The following is an 18,929-nucleotide window of genomic DNA, read 5'->3' on the forward strand; positions in this document are numbered from 1 at the left end:
TGACATCGTGTGTCCATGTGAGAGGCAGCCATGACCGGGTGAAGGTGCTGTGGGATGCGTTCTTTGACAGAGGCCAGCAGGAGAGTCTGCCGGGTTCCCTCACTGTCTTTTTTTCTCCCCCTTCCTCCTCTTCCTCTTCCAGTCCAAGCTAGCCTCCATGTCCAACGATTTCAAGTCTGTCCTGGAGGTGCGAACAGAGGTAAGAGTCGACTTGTGAATCCCCCCACCCTCCGGCTTTGCCCCAGGGAGTATCCCCAGGACAACCTGGCTGCCTTGGATGTTAGTAAAACTGCACTGTTGACCCATCCTCAAATCAAAGGGGCAAAGAAGGTTCCTGGGGAGTATTTTTCTGTCTTTGCTTTGTTTTCCTGTTTCCTTATCTCCCCCCCTCCCGTGTTTTTGTTTTGAAGAAAGGTGGAGACAAAGCAGAGCTTAACTTTAAACTTCTTTAAATACTTGTGAAAGCTCCTACCCTGTCACATATTTTTTTCCTCAATGAACATTTTGTTGAGATTTTGTAAACATTGCAAAAATAATACAAAAATACACAGCAAAGGTATACAGCTCATATAATGGAACTTAACGTCAAGATAGTAGTACATAAAAGAATCAGACATTTGTAAAAAAACAAAAAAATCACTGCACGGAGGTTCGTGATACAGGACATAGTATCTAGTGCATAGGTTTTACCACAAACATAAGTCTTCGATCTCTGCCACATATTTTGTTCGTCTTTAAGGTGCTACTGGACTCTTGCTCTTTTCTGCTGCTGCAGGCCAACTAACACGGCTACCCATCTTGACTTAACTTTAAAGTTCCCATGAGAGAGAGTTGGCCAAATGGGATGGCAGACTTTCCCATAGCCCATAGTGCTATCTAGACATTGGGGAGGTTCCATTCACTGTGCAGCTGAGCAGCTGCTTTGTACACAGAAGGCCCCGTGTTCATTCCCTGGCATCTCCAGTTAAGGATCTCTGGTAGGAAGACCCTTTTCTGCAGAGAGGCTGGAGAGGGACTCGCGGTGGGGGAAGACTCCACTGGAGTAGACAGACCAGTGGTTGAAATCAGTATAAGGCCAGTTCCATACACGTTTAAGGGGATTGGTGGTGGAAAGGGCCATCAAGTTGCCCTTGACTTGCGTCGACCTCTCGTGGCGTTTTCAAGGCAAGAGATGAACAGAGGTGGTTTGCCATTGTCTTCCTCTGTGTAGCAACCCTGGACTCCCTCGGTAGTCTCTCATCCAAGTAATAACCTGGACTGACCAGGCTTACCTTCCGAGATCTGACACGATTGGGCTAGCCTGGGCCGCCCAGGGCAGGGCAGGGTTAGCCATCATCTAATCCATTGCATTGCTGTCTTTGTCACGACCCAACTGCGTTAACTTGGGAGCACAGAGGCAAGGTTTTGGCCTTGTGGCCAGCTTTCTGGGCTTCCCCTGTCCAGGTGCACACCCGCCTCCCTGAGCTGGCCAGCTCTAACCTCTCCCCGCTTGCTCCCCCAGAATCTCAAACAGCAGAAGACTCGTCGGGAACAGTTTTCCCGCGCACCAGTGTCCGCCATGCCCCTCTCCACAAACAATCTAGGTGAGTCAGTGTGTTGCGCCCTTCCCTCTTCGCCAGTGACTGGAAGCAGGTGTTGGTGTCTCATGGCCAGTGGGGGGGGGGAGACAGTGGGAGAAGCTGAACATCCGACCATCGGTCTGTAGGCGCTGATGCTGGTGATTGGTCTTGCAGGTGGAGCCGCTGTGCTTCAGGATGACCCCCGGCGCTCGGGGGACGTGGCTATCAACATGGACAACCAGATGAGCCAGCAGTTGCAGCTCATTAACGAACAGGTGCTAGGAGTGGGGGGGCTGCAGGCACTGTATTTTGGGAGTGTGTGTGTGTGTGTGTGTGTGTGTGTGTGTGTGTGTGTGGGCTGATGAGAGAGGCAACCTTGGAGAGCAGAGTAACTGAGCAGCCCCCTTTCTCAAAATCTTCCACCCTGGGGGGCAAGGCTCACCAGACTGGCCACAAATCCTCTTCCTGTCCCAGTGAACCCCAGTGTCTTTGGTTTCCCCACAGCAGTCTTTGCTGACCGAGGCCTGTGTTGCTTGACCCATATGGTCTTGCTGGGAGCATTGTGGAACTCGCAGGTCTCTAAAGAGCCCTGCTCTGGGTTTTCTCTGTTGGTCATGCCAAAGTATGACACCGAGACCAAAGCTGGGGGAGCACCTTTCTGTATAAAACCATTCCAAGGTTTTTACTGGCCAGTTTGCTGATTTTTTTCAGATGCCCACCCTTTTCTAGCCAGTGAGCTAAGAATGGGTGATAGCAGGTGGTGGTTTATTTGTTTTTGCAAAAAAAAAAATCTCTCTCCAAAGCTTTTTGTTTTTGTTAAGAACATCAGAGAAGCCAATGTTGGGTCAGGCCAATGGCCCATCCAGTCCAACATTCTGTCACACAGTAGCCAAAAATACCAGGTGCCATCCGGAGGTCCAACAGTGGGGCCAGGACACTGGAAGCCCTCCCACTGTTGCCCCTTACCCCCGGCACCAAGAATACAGAGCATCACTTGCCCCAGATCGAGAGTTCCTATCTATACCTTGTGGCTAATAGCCACTGATGGACCTCTGGTCCATATGTTTATCCAACTCCCCCTTGAAGCTGTCCATGCTTGTAGCCGCCGCCGCCTCCTGTGGCAATCACTCTTTGGGTGAATAAGTTTTTTAAGTATAAAGGATTTGGGACACTAAGTGGTTTCATCGTAAAATGGACACTGATAAAGCCATCATGTTTGCACAATACGGCCACCCCTGCCTCCCACTCTTACTGCATACTCATCCAATATGATATATACATAGGGGAGGAGATGGCTTGTGGATGACATAAGGAGTTTTTGGCTTTGGGAATGAGGAAGGGTCATGGGCTTGCCTTGACAAAAGGTAGGATGATGTCTGGGGTTCCCCAGCTGCAAGCATACCTGCCTCATCCTTCTCCTCTCTGCCCCCCTTGCAGGATTCCTACATTCAGAGCCGGGCAGATACCATGCAGAACATCGAATCCACTATTGTCGAGCTGGGCTCCATATTTCAGCAGCTGGCACACATGGTCAAAGAGCAGGAGGAGACTATCCAGAGGTATTGTGTGAGGGTCAGTGGAGAGAAGCATTCTCTCTAGTGTGTTCTGGGTAGAAAGCCCAACCAGACTGTGGTGGAACTGCTGTTAAGTTGCCCTACGAAGAGTGGGATTGCTGGTCTGTGCAGTTCAGTGTTGTCCTGGCCTCTCTTCAGAGACTCAGACAGAGCAACAGCTTTCCTACTACCTAAGATCCTTTAGCAGGAAGTGCCAGGGATTGATTCCAGGGCCTTCTGCTCACACAGCACTTGATCCAGCATTGTATTATGGGTAATCTGTACCAGCTGCTGACGTTGCAGGTTCTGTCATCTCTGTAGCCAACTGAACTGGCACTTCTTTCCCCATTGCCCAGTGGGGATCTGAGCTCTCACTTTCGGGTCCCTAAAGACCCACTAGCTTGCCAGCTTCTCAGCGGAGCTATAGCAACTGTTAAAAGACAATAGAGGCAGAGCTCTCCCTAGGCCCTGCCACATGCGATTAGGACTGAACCTTGGATAAGTGGCATACACCGCAAGTGCCCTCTGTCACTGAATTATAGTTTTCCCCTGTGAAAAGGGATACGGTTTGGGTGGAGATTGGCTCACATGGGTTGCTTTCTTTACTGTAGCAAGTAATCAGCACAAATCAAAGCTTCTTTTTAAAAATGTGATAGAGTTATACTTACTTCTCTGACCTGGATAGCCCAAGCAAGCCTGATCTTGTCAGATCTCAGAAGCTAAGCAGGGCTGATCCTGGCAAGTATTTGGATGGGAGATCTCCAAGGAATACCAGAGCTGGGACACGGAGGCAGGCAATAGTAAGCAACCTCTCTGAAACATCCACGCCCCAGTAGGGGTTGCCAAAAATCAACCATGACTTCAAGGCATATGTATGTGAACACAAAATACCCAAAAAAAAGTTATTGACACAGAGAGGTACTCCATCTTTCTGTGTTATACCTCTGAGGATGCCAGTCACAGCTGCTGGCGAAACATCAGGTACTACAATGACAAGACCACGGCTGTACAGCCCGGAAAATCTACAACACTAGTTATACTTGGTGTTTTGCACATGTTTCTCAGCAACAACGCAGCAGGTTTGCTTTCTCTTGTAACAGGGAAAGGCAATACCGCTAGCTAAATGTATTCAGTGTAATATTTATACTGCCATCTGATAATTGCAGTTATAGTGCTGTTTAACTTCTTGCTGTGCGAGGCTGCTGAACTTCTGCACGGCCCCTTGTGCTGCCCCTTTTAGTTTTATCATGCTGTTTGTTAAGGCTGGTTTTGTGAATTGTTGTTTAGTTTTTTTAAACCCCTAGGTTTGTTTTAGTTGAGAGCTGGCATGCTCAAGGAAAATGGAAGTCAGGAAGTACACTGGCTTGGATCCAGAGGAGGGATTTCCATGAAAAGAAGGAAGTGGTTTTTGCAGATCAGGCCCCCAGTTTCATTGTTCTGGAATGGGTAGGGTTGCCAAGTCGGGTGTTGCGCCGCAGCGCGCGCCTCCCGGCTGGAGCCTAAAGCGCGCGCCTCCCGGCTGGAGCCTGGAGCGCGCGCATATGCGTCACCCAGAAGTGACGTGACGACACCGGGCACGCTGGGGGTGGGGCCACGACCATCCAAGGGAAAACCATAGAGTTTTCCCTCGGATGACCGTGGCCCCGCCCCCAGCGTGGTCGCGTCACTTCCGGGTGATGCGCACGTCGGGTGGGGCTCCCCCCGGGGTCCGATCCGCCGGCCACAGGGAACGGGCCTCTGGGGTGGGGGTTTCCCCGCCCCCCGGGGGGACTTGGCAAGTTTAGGAGTGGGGGTTCCCTTTTCCTTCAGGAGCAGCATTTCGGGGGGGTGCACTTGGGGTAGGAGGCAGGGAAGTCCTGTTCTGTGAGTGGAAATCTCTTCTCTCCCTGGAAATCTCCAGCAGACCCGATCCATTGCCCTTGAACTGGTTTTTTTGTGCCTTGGAAGGTCCTGTAGCACCTTAGATACCCACAAGAACCTGAGGGTGTAAGCTTTCGAGAGTCAGAATTCCCTTGCTCATCTAGCAAAGGGAGCTTTGACTCATGAAAGCTTATACCCTGGCTGTTTTGACTTTGCTGTTGGACTCGAATCTTGCTCTTCTCTAACTGCAGACTAACACAGCTACCCTCTTTTTTAATTAAGATTTTTATTGTTTTCACACAAAAAAGTTAACCTAGCAAACAAACTCCATATAGCCCGCCCACCCACTCTTCCATAATGTGTCCAATTAGCAGAGAAGGTGAGAGAGAGCGAGAGAAATAGGGTAGGAATGTAGGTTCAGGAAGTAAGGCGCAACGTTATGGATTCAATTAAACAGGGAACACAGGTGAGGAGATATCATGGCTCAATTAGGTACAAGAATTCAGGCCAAATGGCAGTGAAGTTTCTGGGAGCTTCTTGCCTGTCGTATGTTATTTCATCTTTTGTACAAAGGTCTAGCATGTCATTGACCCAGAGATCTATAGAGGGTGATACCTGCGATTTCCAGTATTGTAAAATGATTATCTGAGCAACTAAAGCTGCCCTTTGGATCCAAAATATGTGGTATTTCGAGAGTGCCCATAGAGTTGGTATATATCCTGGCATCTGACTGGTTTGGCAGCTAATTCGCTGTCTCTCCCCTGGGACTTGGCTACAGTGATCCATGCAATGGTCACTTTCAGGTTAGTCTACTGCAACTCGCTCTACATGGGGCTGCCCTTGAATCTGACCCAGAAAATCCAGCTGGTGCAAAATGTAGCGGCGCACCTTCTGACTGTGACGTCTGTGCAGGTGCGCATTCAGCCAGTGCTCCATCAGTGGCACTGGCTACCAATTGAGTACCGGGTTCGGTTCAAGGTGTTAGTGTGAACCTTTAAGGCCATATGCGGTCAGGGACCAACATATCTGTGGGACTGTCTCTCCCTATATGTACCCCTGGGACCTTTACACTCGGCAGAACAACACTGAGTGGAAGTCCCTGGCTCAAAAGACCCCTGCCTGGCCTTGACTAGGGTCAGGGCTTTTCCCATCCTGGACCCAGTCAGATTAAACATGCTCCCAAATGAGATTGGGACCCTGCGGGATTTATTACAGTTCCACAGGGCCTGTAAAACAGAGCTCTTCCGCCAGGCTTTCAGTTAACTGGTGGGCGTCCATTCATTTAGGCCCCTTCTGCCCAAACTACCGTCAAATCGCTTTATGGTGTAGATGGCAGTCGTAACCATCAATTGTAACAAGACTGTTTATCATATTTCTGCTTGCCTGATGTTCAGCGCAAGCTGTACAATCATCTGTTGCTGGCCTACCATCTGTCTTTTATTCAGGATTCTTATTGTCACGGTTTTAAGTTGTTTTATTGTTTCTAGGAGCTGTGGTGGCTCAGAGGTTAAGACGCTGAACTACAGACTGGAAGGTCTGTAGTTCGGCAGTTCGAGACCCGACTACCGCATGATAAAGTTTCTGGCCCCAGCTCCTGCCAACGTAGCCGTTTGAAAGCAAGAAATTGCAAGTAGATAAATAGGCAGGGGTCGTTTCGTAGACAAAGAGCTAGGGGAACTCATTAGCATAAGTCATTAGCATATGCCACACCCCCTGACATCAGGGGCCCGGTGGTGGACCTGCAAAGCCGGCGGGAGTGCGAGGAAGCCCCGCCAAGGCCCTCCCTGGCCCCAGGCAGGCAGGGGTGGGGAGAGGCAGGGAGGAAGCAACTTACCCTCCCTCTTCTCCTGCCTCCTCCTGGCTGAATGAGGGCCAGAAGCGGGGCAGCCGGAAGCAGGGGGCGGGGCTTCGTCATGTGCCCCGCCCCCCTGCACCTCACCCGGGGGAACTGCGATCCCCCGCAATCCCCCCGAATTGACCTCTGTAAATAGGTACCATTTCAGTGGGAAGGTAACAGCGTTCCATGCGCCTCAGCGTTTAGTCATGCCGGCCACATGACCATGGAAAAGTCTTTGGACAGGGCTGGCTCTTTGGCTTGGAAACGGAGATGAGCACCGCCCCCTGGAGTCGGATTGGACTGGCTTCCGAGCAAGGGAAACCTTAACCTTTACCTTTATTGTTCATATCTCTGTTATGACCCACGCTGAGCCTGCTTGCGCAGAGGGCAGGACACAAGTTAAATAAAATAAGTAGATTCCTGGCTGTGAAGCCTAAATTAGCAGCTAACGGGAAGATTGCTCCTGGATATAACCTCCTGCCAGAAATGTGTGATTTTTAGAGGAATTCCAAAACATGTGAACAAGGTTAGCTCCAGGCTTCTGGCAGCGCCAACAAGGAATCATTCTCAGTGGTGAAAAAGAAGTTACCTATTGATGTGAAATGAAGGTGGAAGGAGTAAATAATAGAATTTAAGACATGGGCTGGAGGTTGGAGCACTGTGGGAAGCCTAAGAAGGGGGGGGGAGGTGGAAAGGATATATAACAAATGTAATTTTGATATGTGTTTGACTTTTTCATTATATCCCAATAAAATTGTTGTTTTTTTAAAAAAAAAGGAATCATTCTCAGTGGGACCAGTGTGATAAAATTTAGTAGGGTACCCGTACACTTGCAAGGGAGTTTTTTGGTGTATTTGTGGCTTGTGGCTCTTGCGCTCCATCCTCTCCTTTCATTGCAAGCACTAAGCACAACTGCAGGCTCCCTGTTTTCAGAAGCTTGATATCTGACTGCACGTACCATCTGAATGGAAATGCCTGAATGGATGTTACAAAAAAGGGTGTTTGATGTGAAAATTTTCAAAACTAGGAAGTCTTCAACTCTGCCGGGGGTGGGGAGAGCATGCAAGCACAGCAATAAGCCGGCCTTGTGTCTGTCACAAACAAAAGTTTGTTCATAACTTCTGAATGCAGCGAACTTTCTGTTCTAAATGGAAGTCAAACAGTGATCATCCTGTAAGATAGGACATAGGTGAGAATTTGAGCAACCGGAAGAAAATTCAATTTAAATCAATAAATTAAGTAACTTTAAAGCTGTCAGACTTCTGTTTGACGTCTATGTATTTTATCTCATGGATTTATGTTTCTATCTATTTGTTGTACATTGACCAGAGCTCTGCAATAGCAGGGACTGGGTGATTCAAAAACCCAATATAATAATAAGGCTTACTCGTAACTCTACAGAGGCAGATTTAATGGCTTTTAGTGCAGTTTGCCATTGGGTCAGTTGAACAGCCACACTCTTGAAACTACCTTTATGTGACTCATATTCACGTACTTCGAGTTTCAGGTTAGCGTGGGGTAACCGTGACCCAACTTTATTGGTTTAAATAAATAAAATATACCATGCCTCTCCAAATTTGTTCAAAGCAGCTAACGATACACAGCATATTTAAATTTCATGGTAGACTGGCTAAAGTCACTAGTAAATTTATCACCCAAAAGCCAGCAACATCTCAGCAAGGGAACAGGTTACCTCCAAATGCTCCCACTTGCAGTCAATTGCCACACATGCCCAGCCAAACTTGATGGGAGGCAATAAAACTACTAACAGACTTTATCTGCTGACCCAAACCTACCGCACAGGGTGTCTGTTGTGGGGAGGGGAGGGGAGGGGAAAGGAAAGGAGTTTGTAAGCCGCTCTGAGACACCTTTGGGTAGTGAAGGGCGGGGTATAAATCCAATCTCCTCTTCTTCTCTTCTTCTTCCTTGAACTTGTATGGGGCGGAGGGTACCGTGCTCTAAGAATGAGTAGGCTTCACCTGCCCCTTTCTTTGCTGCTCCCCCAGAATCGATGCCAACGTGGAAGACGCTCAGCTGAACGTCGATGCCGCGCACACAGAGATCCTGAAGTACTTCCAGTCTGTCACCTCCAACCGCTGGCTCATGGTGAAGATCTTCCTCATCCTCATAGTCTTCTTCATCATCTTCGTGGTGTTCCTGGCCTGATGGCGAAGGCGGCTCGGTCACCTCTCCCTCCCTCGACCTCCTCCTCCAGAGCCGCGTTGGGACACTGGACTCTCCTGCTCGATCTTCTGGCAGCCAGCAGGGAGCAGCAGAGGTGCCCACCGTGTGTCTGGCTCTGAAGGGGCTGGTGGTGGCCATCCTCACTACTCGTGACTTTTGGCCCGGAGCGAGGGCCACTCTGATTTGGAGTGCAATAGCATTTGGACTATGCTGTGAAGGGCTTTGCCTCAACCTCTCCCCCTCCTCCCCGCGATGGGACATGACCTGGCAGGGGTGTGTAGAGGGACCAGCATCTTGTTTCCCTTTCCTTTATACTATCTGCTTGCCCTTAATACCCGGGACTCAAGCGTTAACCAATCGACACACACCCCTCCTCCTTGTTGGTACGGACCTTCAAGCCCACGCGACATCCAGCCCGTCTTCTCACTGTATGTAGAAGGAGGAAGCAAGCTGCCCCTGGGCTGTGCCTTTTGCACAGGGCCTGTGCGTATTAAGTTTTCCCCTCTTCAGCATATTTAAGTATTTCTTGCTGCTGTAAGATGGGGGGGGAGGCTCCTCCATGGAAGCAAAATTTGGCGAGTACAGGCCAAAAACAGCTGTCTGGAATAGATTTGGCTCTTTGCAGAATGGAACCAGGATTGTCCTCTTCCCCTACCTTTGCATAATTCTCTTAGAAAGAGAAGTTTTCTTTATCCTTGATATGGATGTGTTGGCCAGAGTGCCATCTCTGTGCCCAAACTCACCTGCCTGGGGGTGGGAGAGCAGCAGGGCTTGGCTCCTTTGAATCCCTGCCTTCCTTCACGATGCTTAGGGAAGGCACCCGGATCTCGTGTCGATACTGGGCTCTTTAAAGATGCTCTGCTACTTTCTAGTAAACAGATTTACCCAGTAGTGCCTCCCTCTTGCAATGAAGCAGTTCAGGCCTTTGCTGTGAACCCTCATTCTTTTCTCCACCCCCCCTCAAAAAAAAATATAGAAAATTTTCTCAGCTGCCCCAACCTAACTTTTCTAACCAGTTTAATCTATGGATATAACCCTCCCTTCTCCTTTTAATAGCCTCTGCTGAGGTCATTTCACTCCTCCTCTCCTGACCTGGTTATGGAGGTTGAGCCGACATAGATTCAAAGTGAAGGGTTGTCCCATCGTCACCCCCCCACTGCCTCCTTTTCTGGCCAGTCTGCGTCTGCTCCCCTCCTCCAGTTGCAATGGCCTTAACATTCCGTTGTCAGCGTTCTTTTCTAGGCCGCCGGGGCACGCTCTCCTCTCATGCACTGGCATGGTTAATCTGTCTACTTAGCAGAGAGGTGAAGGGGCGGGGTAGTGGTTGTGAAACCTGATCCTCAGTCCGGAGAAGAACAGCCCAGGCTCCTGCCTGTGCTCGAAAGCTATTAAAATGTATTTTAAAAAAAGACCACCCTCTGCCTGTTCTGTGTTCTGTATGCTTGACTTTGGTCAGTATGTTTATTTTATTAGAATAATAACTTTCCATCCATCTCAAACACTGATATGAAAAACAATAAGTTGCCTTATAAGAAATCAGCCTGTTGGTCCAGCTAGCTCAGTATTATCTTCTCTGATTGGGAGTAACTGTCAGTGGTTACAGTGAGATGGTTCTCCCCATCCCCTTTTATGTAAGAGACCTTTTAACTAGGGATTGACTCTGAGTCCTACATGCAAAGCAGGTGAGCCACGTTCTGTTCCCCCCCCCCAGTTATAAAAGATGTGCTGCGTCATTGCAAGCCAGAGTCTGCCGAAGATCACCAGAGTCCAAGAGAGGGCACTTGGAAATCAAAAGGGCTCCCTGGGCCCTGACCTGGATAGCCCAATCTCATCAGATCTCGGAAGCTAAGCATGGTCTGGTCGACTCTGGCAAGTGCTTGGATGGGAGACCTCCTTGGAATACCAGCAGTCAGGAGGACAGGGGCAGGCTTTATTCGGCCACCTCTTTGTGGCCCCCAGTAGGGGTCAGTCACCAGAGGTCACCATGACTTCCAGATGCACACACAGTCACTAGAGGTCGCCATGACTTCCAGGTGTGTGCACACACACAAATACACAAGAAAAGGGCTACATGATACCCACCAAGCCGTAGTGCCAGTTGTTTTTCTCTAGAGACAAAGAATATCATGCTTCAAGTTGCCACCCATCTCTGCTAAAGGCTGGAGCAAGCGAAGCAACACATTGTCCAAAAAGAAAAAGAGCAAGTCTGCTGGTCCATCTAACATTGAATACATCTCTTTGCACATTAGTAGCCTCTGTCCCCCAAAGAATTTGCACATAAGGAGGCCTTATCTAGCTTATGGTGGTGTTTCTTCCTGCCTGTTGTGGTTTCCGAAGATTACTAGAGGTTCATTTTGGCTTAAAATACATGGAGTTGATGTTGGTTTCCTCTCAAGAAGTGTATACTTGTTCTGACTGCTTGGTCATTTATGGGGGGGAAGGGAGGATGGAGGAGTGAACTAAGGAAGGAAAAAATACCTCTTGAGGTCGCAACCAGTTCAGCACAGAGGAAGTGGGGGATAATGTTGCATGCGCCCTCTTTGCTTATAGATTTTTAAAAATTTGCCCCAGGCTTGTGTAATCCCTTATTGTGACACTGTAAACACCGGTGCAGAATGTAATAATGCTCTGTAATGTTGAGTACCTGGAATCCGTGCTGGGATACTGGACACAACAAAAATGTTGCTGAGCAACTGAGTGTCTGCGGGGCACATTTCAGACTACTGAGTAGCCACAACTAATCATTCCCCATCCATTTATCATTGGGGGATGGCTTCCACCGCAAAAGGCATACATTTCACTGTGTTTTGAGCTCTGGCACCAGCATTTTAGAAAAAATATTTCTCTGTGTTGTCAAGTCGCTTCCGACTTACGGTTGTTACCTTGTGAATGAACGACTTCCGAAACGTCCTATCGTTACCAGCCTTGCTCAGGGCTCGCAAATGGAGGGAAGTATTTCTATAATGTTTTAAAAGCTTTTGAACAAAATTTGAATCCAGTGGCATCTTTAAGACCAACAATGGCCCCGGTCACACGGGCTGGATATCGCAGGGGGGAGCCGTGGCTAATTGCCCCAGCACAGTTTGATCCGCGATTATGCGATCAGACACGCCGGCGGCACACCATGGGTCCTTCCCTCGGCGCCGGCGGGTAAACGAGGGACCGGAGGGGAATGCTGTGCGCCGGCGCGATCACACCATGGGCGTCTGGAGGCAGCCCGTGACAAACGTTTACTAGTACCTTGGAGGTACTAGTTTTTTAACGTGCATTGTCCGCGGTAAGCCACGGGTGTGCTCCACTTCCCAGATGTTGGGGTGTGATCGTGCCCGGATAATCCACCCACTATCCGTGCCTCTCCCGCGGCAACTTTGCCGTGTGACCGGGGCCAATGTTTAATTCTGGGTATAAGCTTTTGTGTACGTGAACACTCAGAATAAAACTTTGTTGGTGTTAAAAATTGCCACTGGGATCAAACTTTGCTATGTTGCTTCAGCCCGATAGGACTACCAACCTGAATCTAAAAAGCTTTTGCCAGTTTGGCCTTGAGGGTCGTTTTCACTGCCGACCAGCGGGTGCCGCTACAGGCTGCTCGTGATCACTAACCATGGGCTGCATGGTGGTCTTAGAGCAGGAGTGTGCGTGCGTACACTTAGCCACCTGGGTATCCTCGCAGTAATGGCTGGGTGTTGTTTTTTTTATCGCGGAGATGATAAATTAGAAAAATTCAGGTGGGGTAACCCTGTTGGTCTGAAGCAGCAGAGCAAAGGTCGAGTCCAGTGGCACCTTTAAGACCAACGAAGTTTTAATCAGTGTGTAAGCTTTCGTGGGCAAAGAAGTGTGCTCTGCCACGAAAGCTTACACTTCGAATAAAACAAAGTTAAGAGTCCAGTGGCACCTTTAAGACCGACAAAGTTTTATTCAAGGTGTGAGCTTTCGTGTGGAAAGCACACTTCGTCAGACAATGAAATGGAATTACAGATCATAAACAAAACTTTGTCGGTCTTAAAGGCGCCACTGGACTCCAACTTTGTCACGATAAACCACACAGACCCAACACTTGCCCTTTCTCCCGCAGCATCGCGGCCCCAATGGAGTCTCTCAATCTTCACCGGAAGTTAACAAACACCAGGATTGGCCATTCCCCCCCCGTCCCCATTATTTTGTTTTAAACAGACAATGCGCCACTCTAGCACTCTCTGTATTCTATGGTGCCCCCCCCTCCCGCGCGCTTTAACGCGGGGAGGGGTGGCCGACAGAGCGTGACGCACATGCGCGCGTCTCCAGCTCGCCTCCGACCTTCAGCGAGGGAGCGGATTGGACGGATTCGCGCATACGCAATGCGTAATTCGGGCCTTCCTCCTGGGAAGGAGCCGCTGTGAGGGAAAGAAAGAGGGGTGGGGGGGCCTGACGTTCTCTTCGCGGCCGGCCGACCCTCGTCCCTCGATGGCGGAAGGAGGGAAGGGCGGATACAGCGGTGAGGGGAGGAGAAAGTCGGGCGAGGCGGAGGGAAGGGGGCTGGAGGGGAAGAATTAGAGAGGGGGCGATGGAGGGGAGGGATGGGGCAGTGAGGGCCCGAAGGCGGCCGAGGGATGGGGGGGAGCGGGGAAGGGGGTACCCAGAGGGCAGGGCCGTTGCCTGTGGGGCGGCTGTCGGAAGCGCGTTCCGAGGATGGCGGGAGCGGGTGGAGGATCCGAAGAGGGGAAGCGCCGTAAGGGACGGGGAAGGGGATTCTTATTGCGGGAGGCATGGCGGCTCCGTGGTAGGAGCGTCTGTCTCGAATATGGAAGGTCCCGGGTTCACTCCAGTGGGGTCCAGTGGTTAAAAAGGTCAGACTAGGATCTGGGGGAGGCCCAGGTTTAAACCCCCTCGCTGCCTGGTTGGCCTGGGGCAAGCCGTGCACTCTCAGCCCAGACCTGCTTCCTACGATTGTTGTGAGGATAAAATGGAGACGAGGAGAACAATGCTTAAATTACTTTAATGATAGTGCTCTTACAGCCAATTCGGCGCTGAGTAGTGTCACTCTGAGACTAAAAAAAAAACCCAAAATGAAAGAAGGACATTTATTTAATACATGTGTCTGTGTAATGTAAAAAGAGGGGAACAATGTAAGCCGCTTTGGATCTCTGTTGGGGAGAAAGGCAAGGTGTGTGTGTGTGTGTGTGTATAAATTCCTGGTTAAAATACATATCTGGTGGGAGATGACATTAATGATTTCCAGCTGCGACCCTGGCAAAAGCTACTAGTCAAGAATAGACAAGCGTAACCTTGCCAGCGCTCTGATTTAGTATAAGGCAGCTTCACAAATTCAGCAGAGATTTTTAGCAGGACCTTCTGTACAAACTGGCTATTGTTCTTTTAATTTTGGATATCACTTGAAAGATTTTCTCACTTTTTTGGTGTTCATTGGCTTTAAATGTTTTAACTGTGAAATCCTTTGAGGGGTTTTTTGCGAGAAAAGTGTACTGTATGTACTGCTAAATAAATAAACCAAGTAAATAGTGTCTGGTGCAAGAGTAAGAAGAAGGGAATGAGGGGAGGCCCAGCTCCTACGGGTGCTGGAAGGGGGATAAAAGGGGCCATAAGTTTAGGAATAAGGGAAACTGTTGGAGAGAGCAATAAAAGCATCAAGTGGTTATGTTGACCCTTTGAAGGGGGACTAACCTTTAAGGAGTTTTGTGCCTTTTCAGAAGGGCTTTCAGTGTATCGCAGGGCAGTGTGTAAACATTCAGTTGTTTTGTCACTTTTTTATTCCTTGTGTTCTTTAAGAGTCCCAGGGTGGTGGTTTTTTCGTATGTTTTATTCTTACTGTAGTTGTGGGAGTAGAATATGTTTAGAGAGTGTATGTAGCTGGCTCAAAGTCACCCAAGGAGCTCAGTGGTTGCATGTGGATTTGAATCTGAGTTTCCTCAGTGTTAGCCTGACACTCTAAAGTACCCCACCACAGTGGCTGTCTCACAGAGTTCCATAGAATGCTTCATTGTGGAGGATATTCAGTAGCACAGTAGGGGAGTGGAGATGTTTCAAGGTGGCATGGAGATGACTCTGTTTTATAGTCTTAAACAGACTGAGGCTTTTCAGCTTGGGGATTCTCCATCCTTCCCTGAAAACACCTTTTTCTCATCTTTAAATTTCTGCTTCGGCTTCTGTTTCTCAAGCAGAAAAGAAAGGCGTTACTGCAGGCATGACACTGAAGGAGAAGTATTTTTTGGAGAGTGGGAAACAATGGTGACGTAAAGAGGGATAACAGAAGGTTGGGGGGGGTGTGCATGGAGGGAAGGGGTTGAAGTAGGGAAGGAGATGAGCACAGTGGGCAGTGGGAAAGCTTGAGAGGGCAGAGATGATGGAGGGCGTCAAGAAGGGGAGAGAATACTGTAGGAGTGGGCCCATGGGAAGATGAGGAAGACATTCTGGGGAGTGAGATCTTTCTGGAGAGGATAGCAGGGATTTACAATGGAGAGGGTTTTTTTGTTTGTTTGTTTGGGATGCACAAGGATAGTTTTTGAAAGATAGCAAAGGGAGGACGTTCATTAGGTAGCATTTGTTTGCAGTATGTGCATGCACAATTTTGTCAGGACGTTGTCCTTCTCTTTAAGAAGCTGACAGAGTGTTTTAGAAAACAGAAAGTGGCTCTTTCTGTGAAAAAAAACCTTGGAAGAGAGTCCTTTGCTGTTGGAGAAATGGACAGGAGTACAGGGAGGGCATTTGCGGGTGGAAAAAGTGGCTGTCCTGAATTTGATCAGGAGCCAGACGATTTGTATGATAGAACTGGCGATGAGCTCAGAGTTCTGTTCATGAGAAGAATGGGAGCACTTGGTAGACAGTAGAGTCAGTTTAAAGTACCAGGGAAGTGGCCCTCTTTGGTTATGTATGGTGTCTTGCCAAATGCAGTTGTGGTTCTCACTTCAGATATTTTTTACTAGTATCCTTTGCATGATTTTTAATTTGTTACCCTTGCACAGAACATGATGATCGTGTGGGTGGAGGAGGCAGCAGCAACAGGGGCTTCCCTGGGCGGCGGAGGAAAGGCCGGGGCCCCTTCCGAGGGAAGATGTACAGTGAGATGAATCACCATCAGAAAAACTGGAGCAATCCAGGCTCTGGTCCTCGTAGCCGTGTAGAGGAAGAGGATGAAGATGTTACCATGAGTGACCCTCACGATGCACTACGATCTCGCTAGTGAGTAAATTGTTCGTTTGCTTCACCTCACTTCTCCCAGTGGTCTAACAAGGACAGCAGTCGGGTTTTTTTTACAGGGTTGTTGTGTTGGTGGTGAAAAGTGCCATCAAGTCACAGCTGACCCTGTGGGGTTTTCCAGGCAAGAGACATTCAGAGGTGGTTTGCCATTGCCTGCCTCCGTGTCTTGGCCCTGGTATTCCTTGGAGGTCTCCCATCCAGATGCTTACCAGGGCTGACCCAGCTTAGCTTCCAAGATCTGATGAGATTGAGCTGGCATGGTCTATTCAGGTCAGGTCCTTGTGTTGTTAGTGAAACAATTTTTAAACAGTTATGTGGTCCAGGAACCTGCTTTTCAACGTGGACCTTAATTCTTATGTAAAGAATGGGTTACCTGGTGGCAAAAGCATTTAATGCCAATACAAAAGTTACAACAATCGGGTCAACAAGTAATCATACAAAGGGTTGACTATGGAAAAGAAAAGTATTTTTAGCATCGTTGTTTCACGGAATTAATTATTGTTGAAGACAAGGCAATAGGTTCACGTTTCTCAAAAAGAAGTGGAATTTCCCTCCTCTACACAAAATGAAAAATAAAAATTATCATTAGCACACAAACCATTGGTGTATTTTTCAGAAAACCCTTCAACTAGTACCCCCCCACACACAAAAGTTTAGGTTGGATTTGTAGGAAAGGTGATACGGTTATTTTGCAGGGCTTTACTTGTTAAAAAGATTAAAGCAAATAAGGCCAAGGTGTTGGTTTTGATGAATAGGTGAATGGTAAGTATCTGTCTGCAGTCTGTGCTACTTAATGTTATGGTTTACAGGCCCTCCCACAGGCCAATGAGTAAATGCTTAGAAGGTGGGGCTCCAGGAGTGAAGTGAGCCTTTCCTGCCTGACCAGATACAGCTTTTTAGCTGTGGGTGTCTGTATCTTGTGCCTGATGATGGAGAAATGGGGTCATATGACTCATTCGCCAGAACAGCATTGAGTGGATGAACGATCCAGAAAGTGCAAGCCAGAATACTAGTTCAGAAAACTAATGATTGAATGTGACTTGGGAAAGGGTGCAGTACGGCGTGACCTAATTTTTTAAAAAACCTTTTATTTGGCAGTATGTGTCATGTTCATGTCTGACTGTGGCATTTTCTTTTGGAACCAAATGTGTTCTGTTGCTTCTTTGTCATCAGCATAATTTGTGTCATGAACTAAAAGCAGGTGTGTCCAGTGGTATCTTAAAGACTAGCAAAACTTATTCTGGTATAAGCTTCCATGAGTCTGAGGCTCCTGTTTTATTTTGCTGCACAGACTAACACAGCTACCTACCTGGAATTATCATTCTGTGAGTTAAGAGAATTAGCTGCAGGCCAGAGAGTCTCCCACATTCTAATTCAGCATTATTTGATGTATCACCTCAGACCTGCTTTGCTAAAAAACCTAGTTTTCTGCTTCTCAGCACTCCTTATGGGCAGCGGCCAAACAGACCAGACCGGGAGCGGGGCGGCCTGAGCAATTTAAACCTCACAGTGCGAAAGAATCTGGGAGCTCCAGAGCGAAATTTTGCCATCAGCAATGCCACCAAGAAGAACTGGTTCAAAGTCACAGTGAGTCTCCTGGGAAAAGGGGGTGTGGAGGCAAGAGCCAGGTGGTCAGGGGGGGGGCGTCTGGCTGCCATTGGCAAAAATGCCCGGCTGCTTGTGATAGGCTGAGGTTACTACTATTGCCAAGAGCTGCTGCCTGCTATTGACTGGTCAGACCTTAGAATAGGATAGGGGTCTATGCAAAGTAGGGTAGACCAGGGAGGTTCTTGGAAAGCAGCAAGCCACAGGAAGCAGTGTTCGGGGGTGGAGGTGGTGGAATATTCCAGCAGAACAAGGGGAGACGATGGGAAGCTGGGAAAGAAAATAGGGAGAGAGAGATGGTGTTTGTAGCCAGAACTACAGAAAGTGAAGTTGGCTAAAATTCATACATCAAATAAAATAGTCAGATCTTTGAAAGCATCTGGTATTTATTGTGCTCTGCCATGCAGAAATAAGTGAGGGACTTAGGATGTTTAGCATGCTAGCCCTCAATTATTTACAAGAATACTTTGAAACTCAAATACATGTAAAACAGAAAAAGACACACACACCCTTTTGCATTTGTGTGAATGTTTGAGAAAATAATTTGGGGAAAAGGTTTCCATACCTTCTGTTCATAAGGTAGCGTGTCAGTTGTTCCCCACAGGATAGCTCTTGCAGGCTCCTATGGCCCACTGTTAGAAGAGACAGGAAACTGAGGAGCTGCTGCCACTTCTAAATGGAAGAAAGCAGCATTGTGTTCAGGTTCTTAGCACCCATCCTGTATCCGTATGACATTTTGGCTATTGTACCTGCTTGGAATTCCCTAGAATCATAGCATTGGAGGGGTCCTCCAGGGTCATCTAGTCCAACCCCCTTCACAGTGCAGGAAATTCACAAATACCTCCCCCTCCACACACCCACTGACCGCTGTTCCATGCCTAGAAGATGACAAAAAACTTCCGGGATCTCCAGTCAAACTGGCTTGGAGAAAAATTGCTTCCTGACCCCAGCGTGGAGATCGGCATTTCACTGGGCATATAAGAAAGGGCCACAAGAACTAAGCTCTGATGCAACCCTTCCTGTCCTCCCTCATGATTTGCCTAAGTACACACAATCAGCATTGCTGTCAGATGGCCATCTAGCATGTTTCAAAACATCCAAAGAAGGAGAGCCCACCACCTCCCGGGGAAGCCTGTT

The 18,929-nt window shown here is 48.4% G+C and overlaps 2 protein-coding genes across 2 annotated transcripts in view; both read left to right on the top strand.

The window, feature by feature from the left end:
* Positions 1-10,351, top strand: part of STX5 (syntaxin 5) — a 28,066-nt gene extending 17,715 nt beyond the window's left edge. Inside the window, exons 7-11 of the mRNA XM_015416813.1 lie at positions 143-199; positions 1,502-1,583; positions 1,734-1,834; positions 2,997-3,118; positions 8,816-10,351. Coding sequence (XP_015272299.1) covers positions 143-199; positions 1,502-1,583; positions 1,734-1,834; positions 2,997-3,118; positions 8,816-8,975 — 522 coding nt within the window. The 3' untranslated portion in view covers positions 8,976-10,351. The remainder of the gene's footprint in view (positions 1-142; positions 200-1,501; positions 1,584-1,733; positions 1,835-2,996; positions 3,119-8,815) is intronic.
* Positions 10,352-13,332: 2,981 nt separating this feature from the next.
* Positions 13,333-18,929, top strand: part of NXF1 (nuclear RNA export factor 1) — a 29,268-nt gene continuing 23,671 nt past the window's right edge. Inside the window, exons 1-3 of the mRNA XM_015416846.1 lie at positions 13,333-13,467; positions 15,953-16,169; positions 17,627-17,774. Coding sequence (XP_015272332.1) covers positions 13,437-13,467; positions 15,953-16,169; positions 17,627-17,774 — 396 coding nt within the window. The 5' untranslated portion in view covers positions 13,333-13,436. The remainder of the gene's footprint in view (positions 13,468-15,952; positions 16,170-17,626; positions 17,775-18,929) is intronic.

This window comes from Gekko japonicus, unplaced genomic scaffold, assembly GCF_001447785.1.
Source record: "Gekko japonicus isolate JY-2015 unplaced genomic scaffold, Gekko_japonicus_V1.1 scaffold248, whole genome shotgun sequence".
In the NCBI taxonomy this organism is placed as follows: domain Eukaryota; kingdom Metazoa; phylum Chordata; class Lepidosauria; order Squamata; family Gekkonidae; genus Gekko; species Gekko japonicus.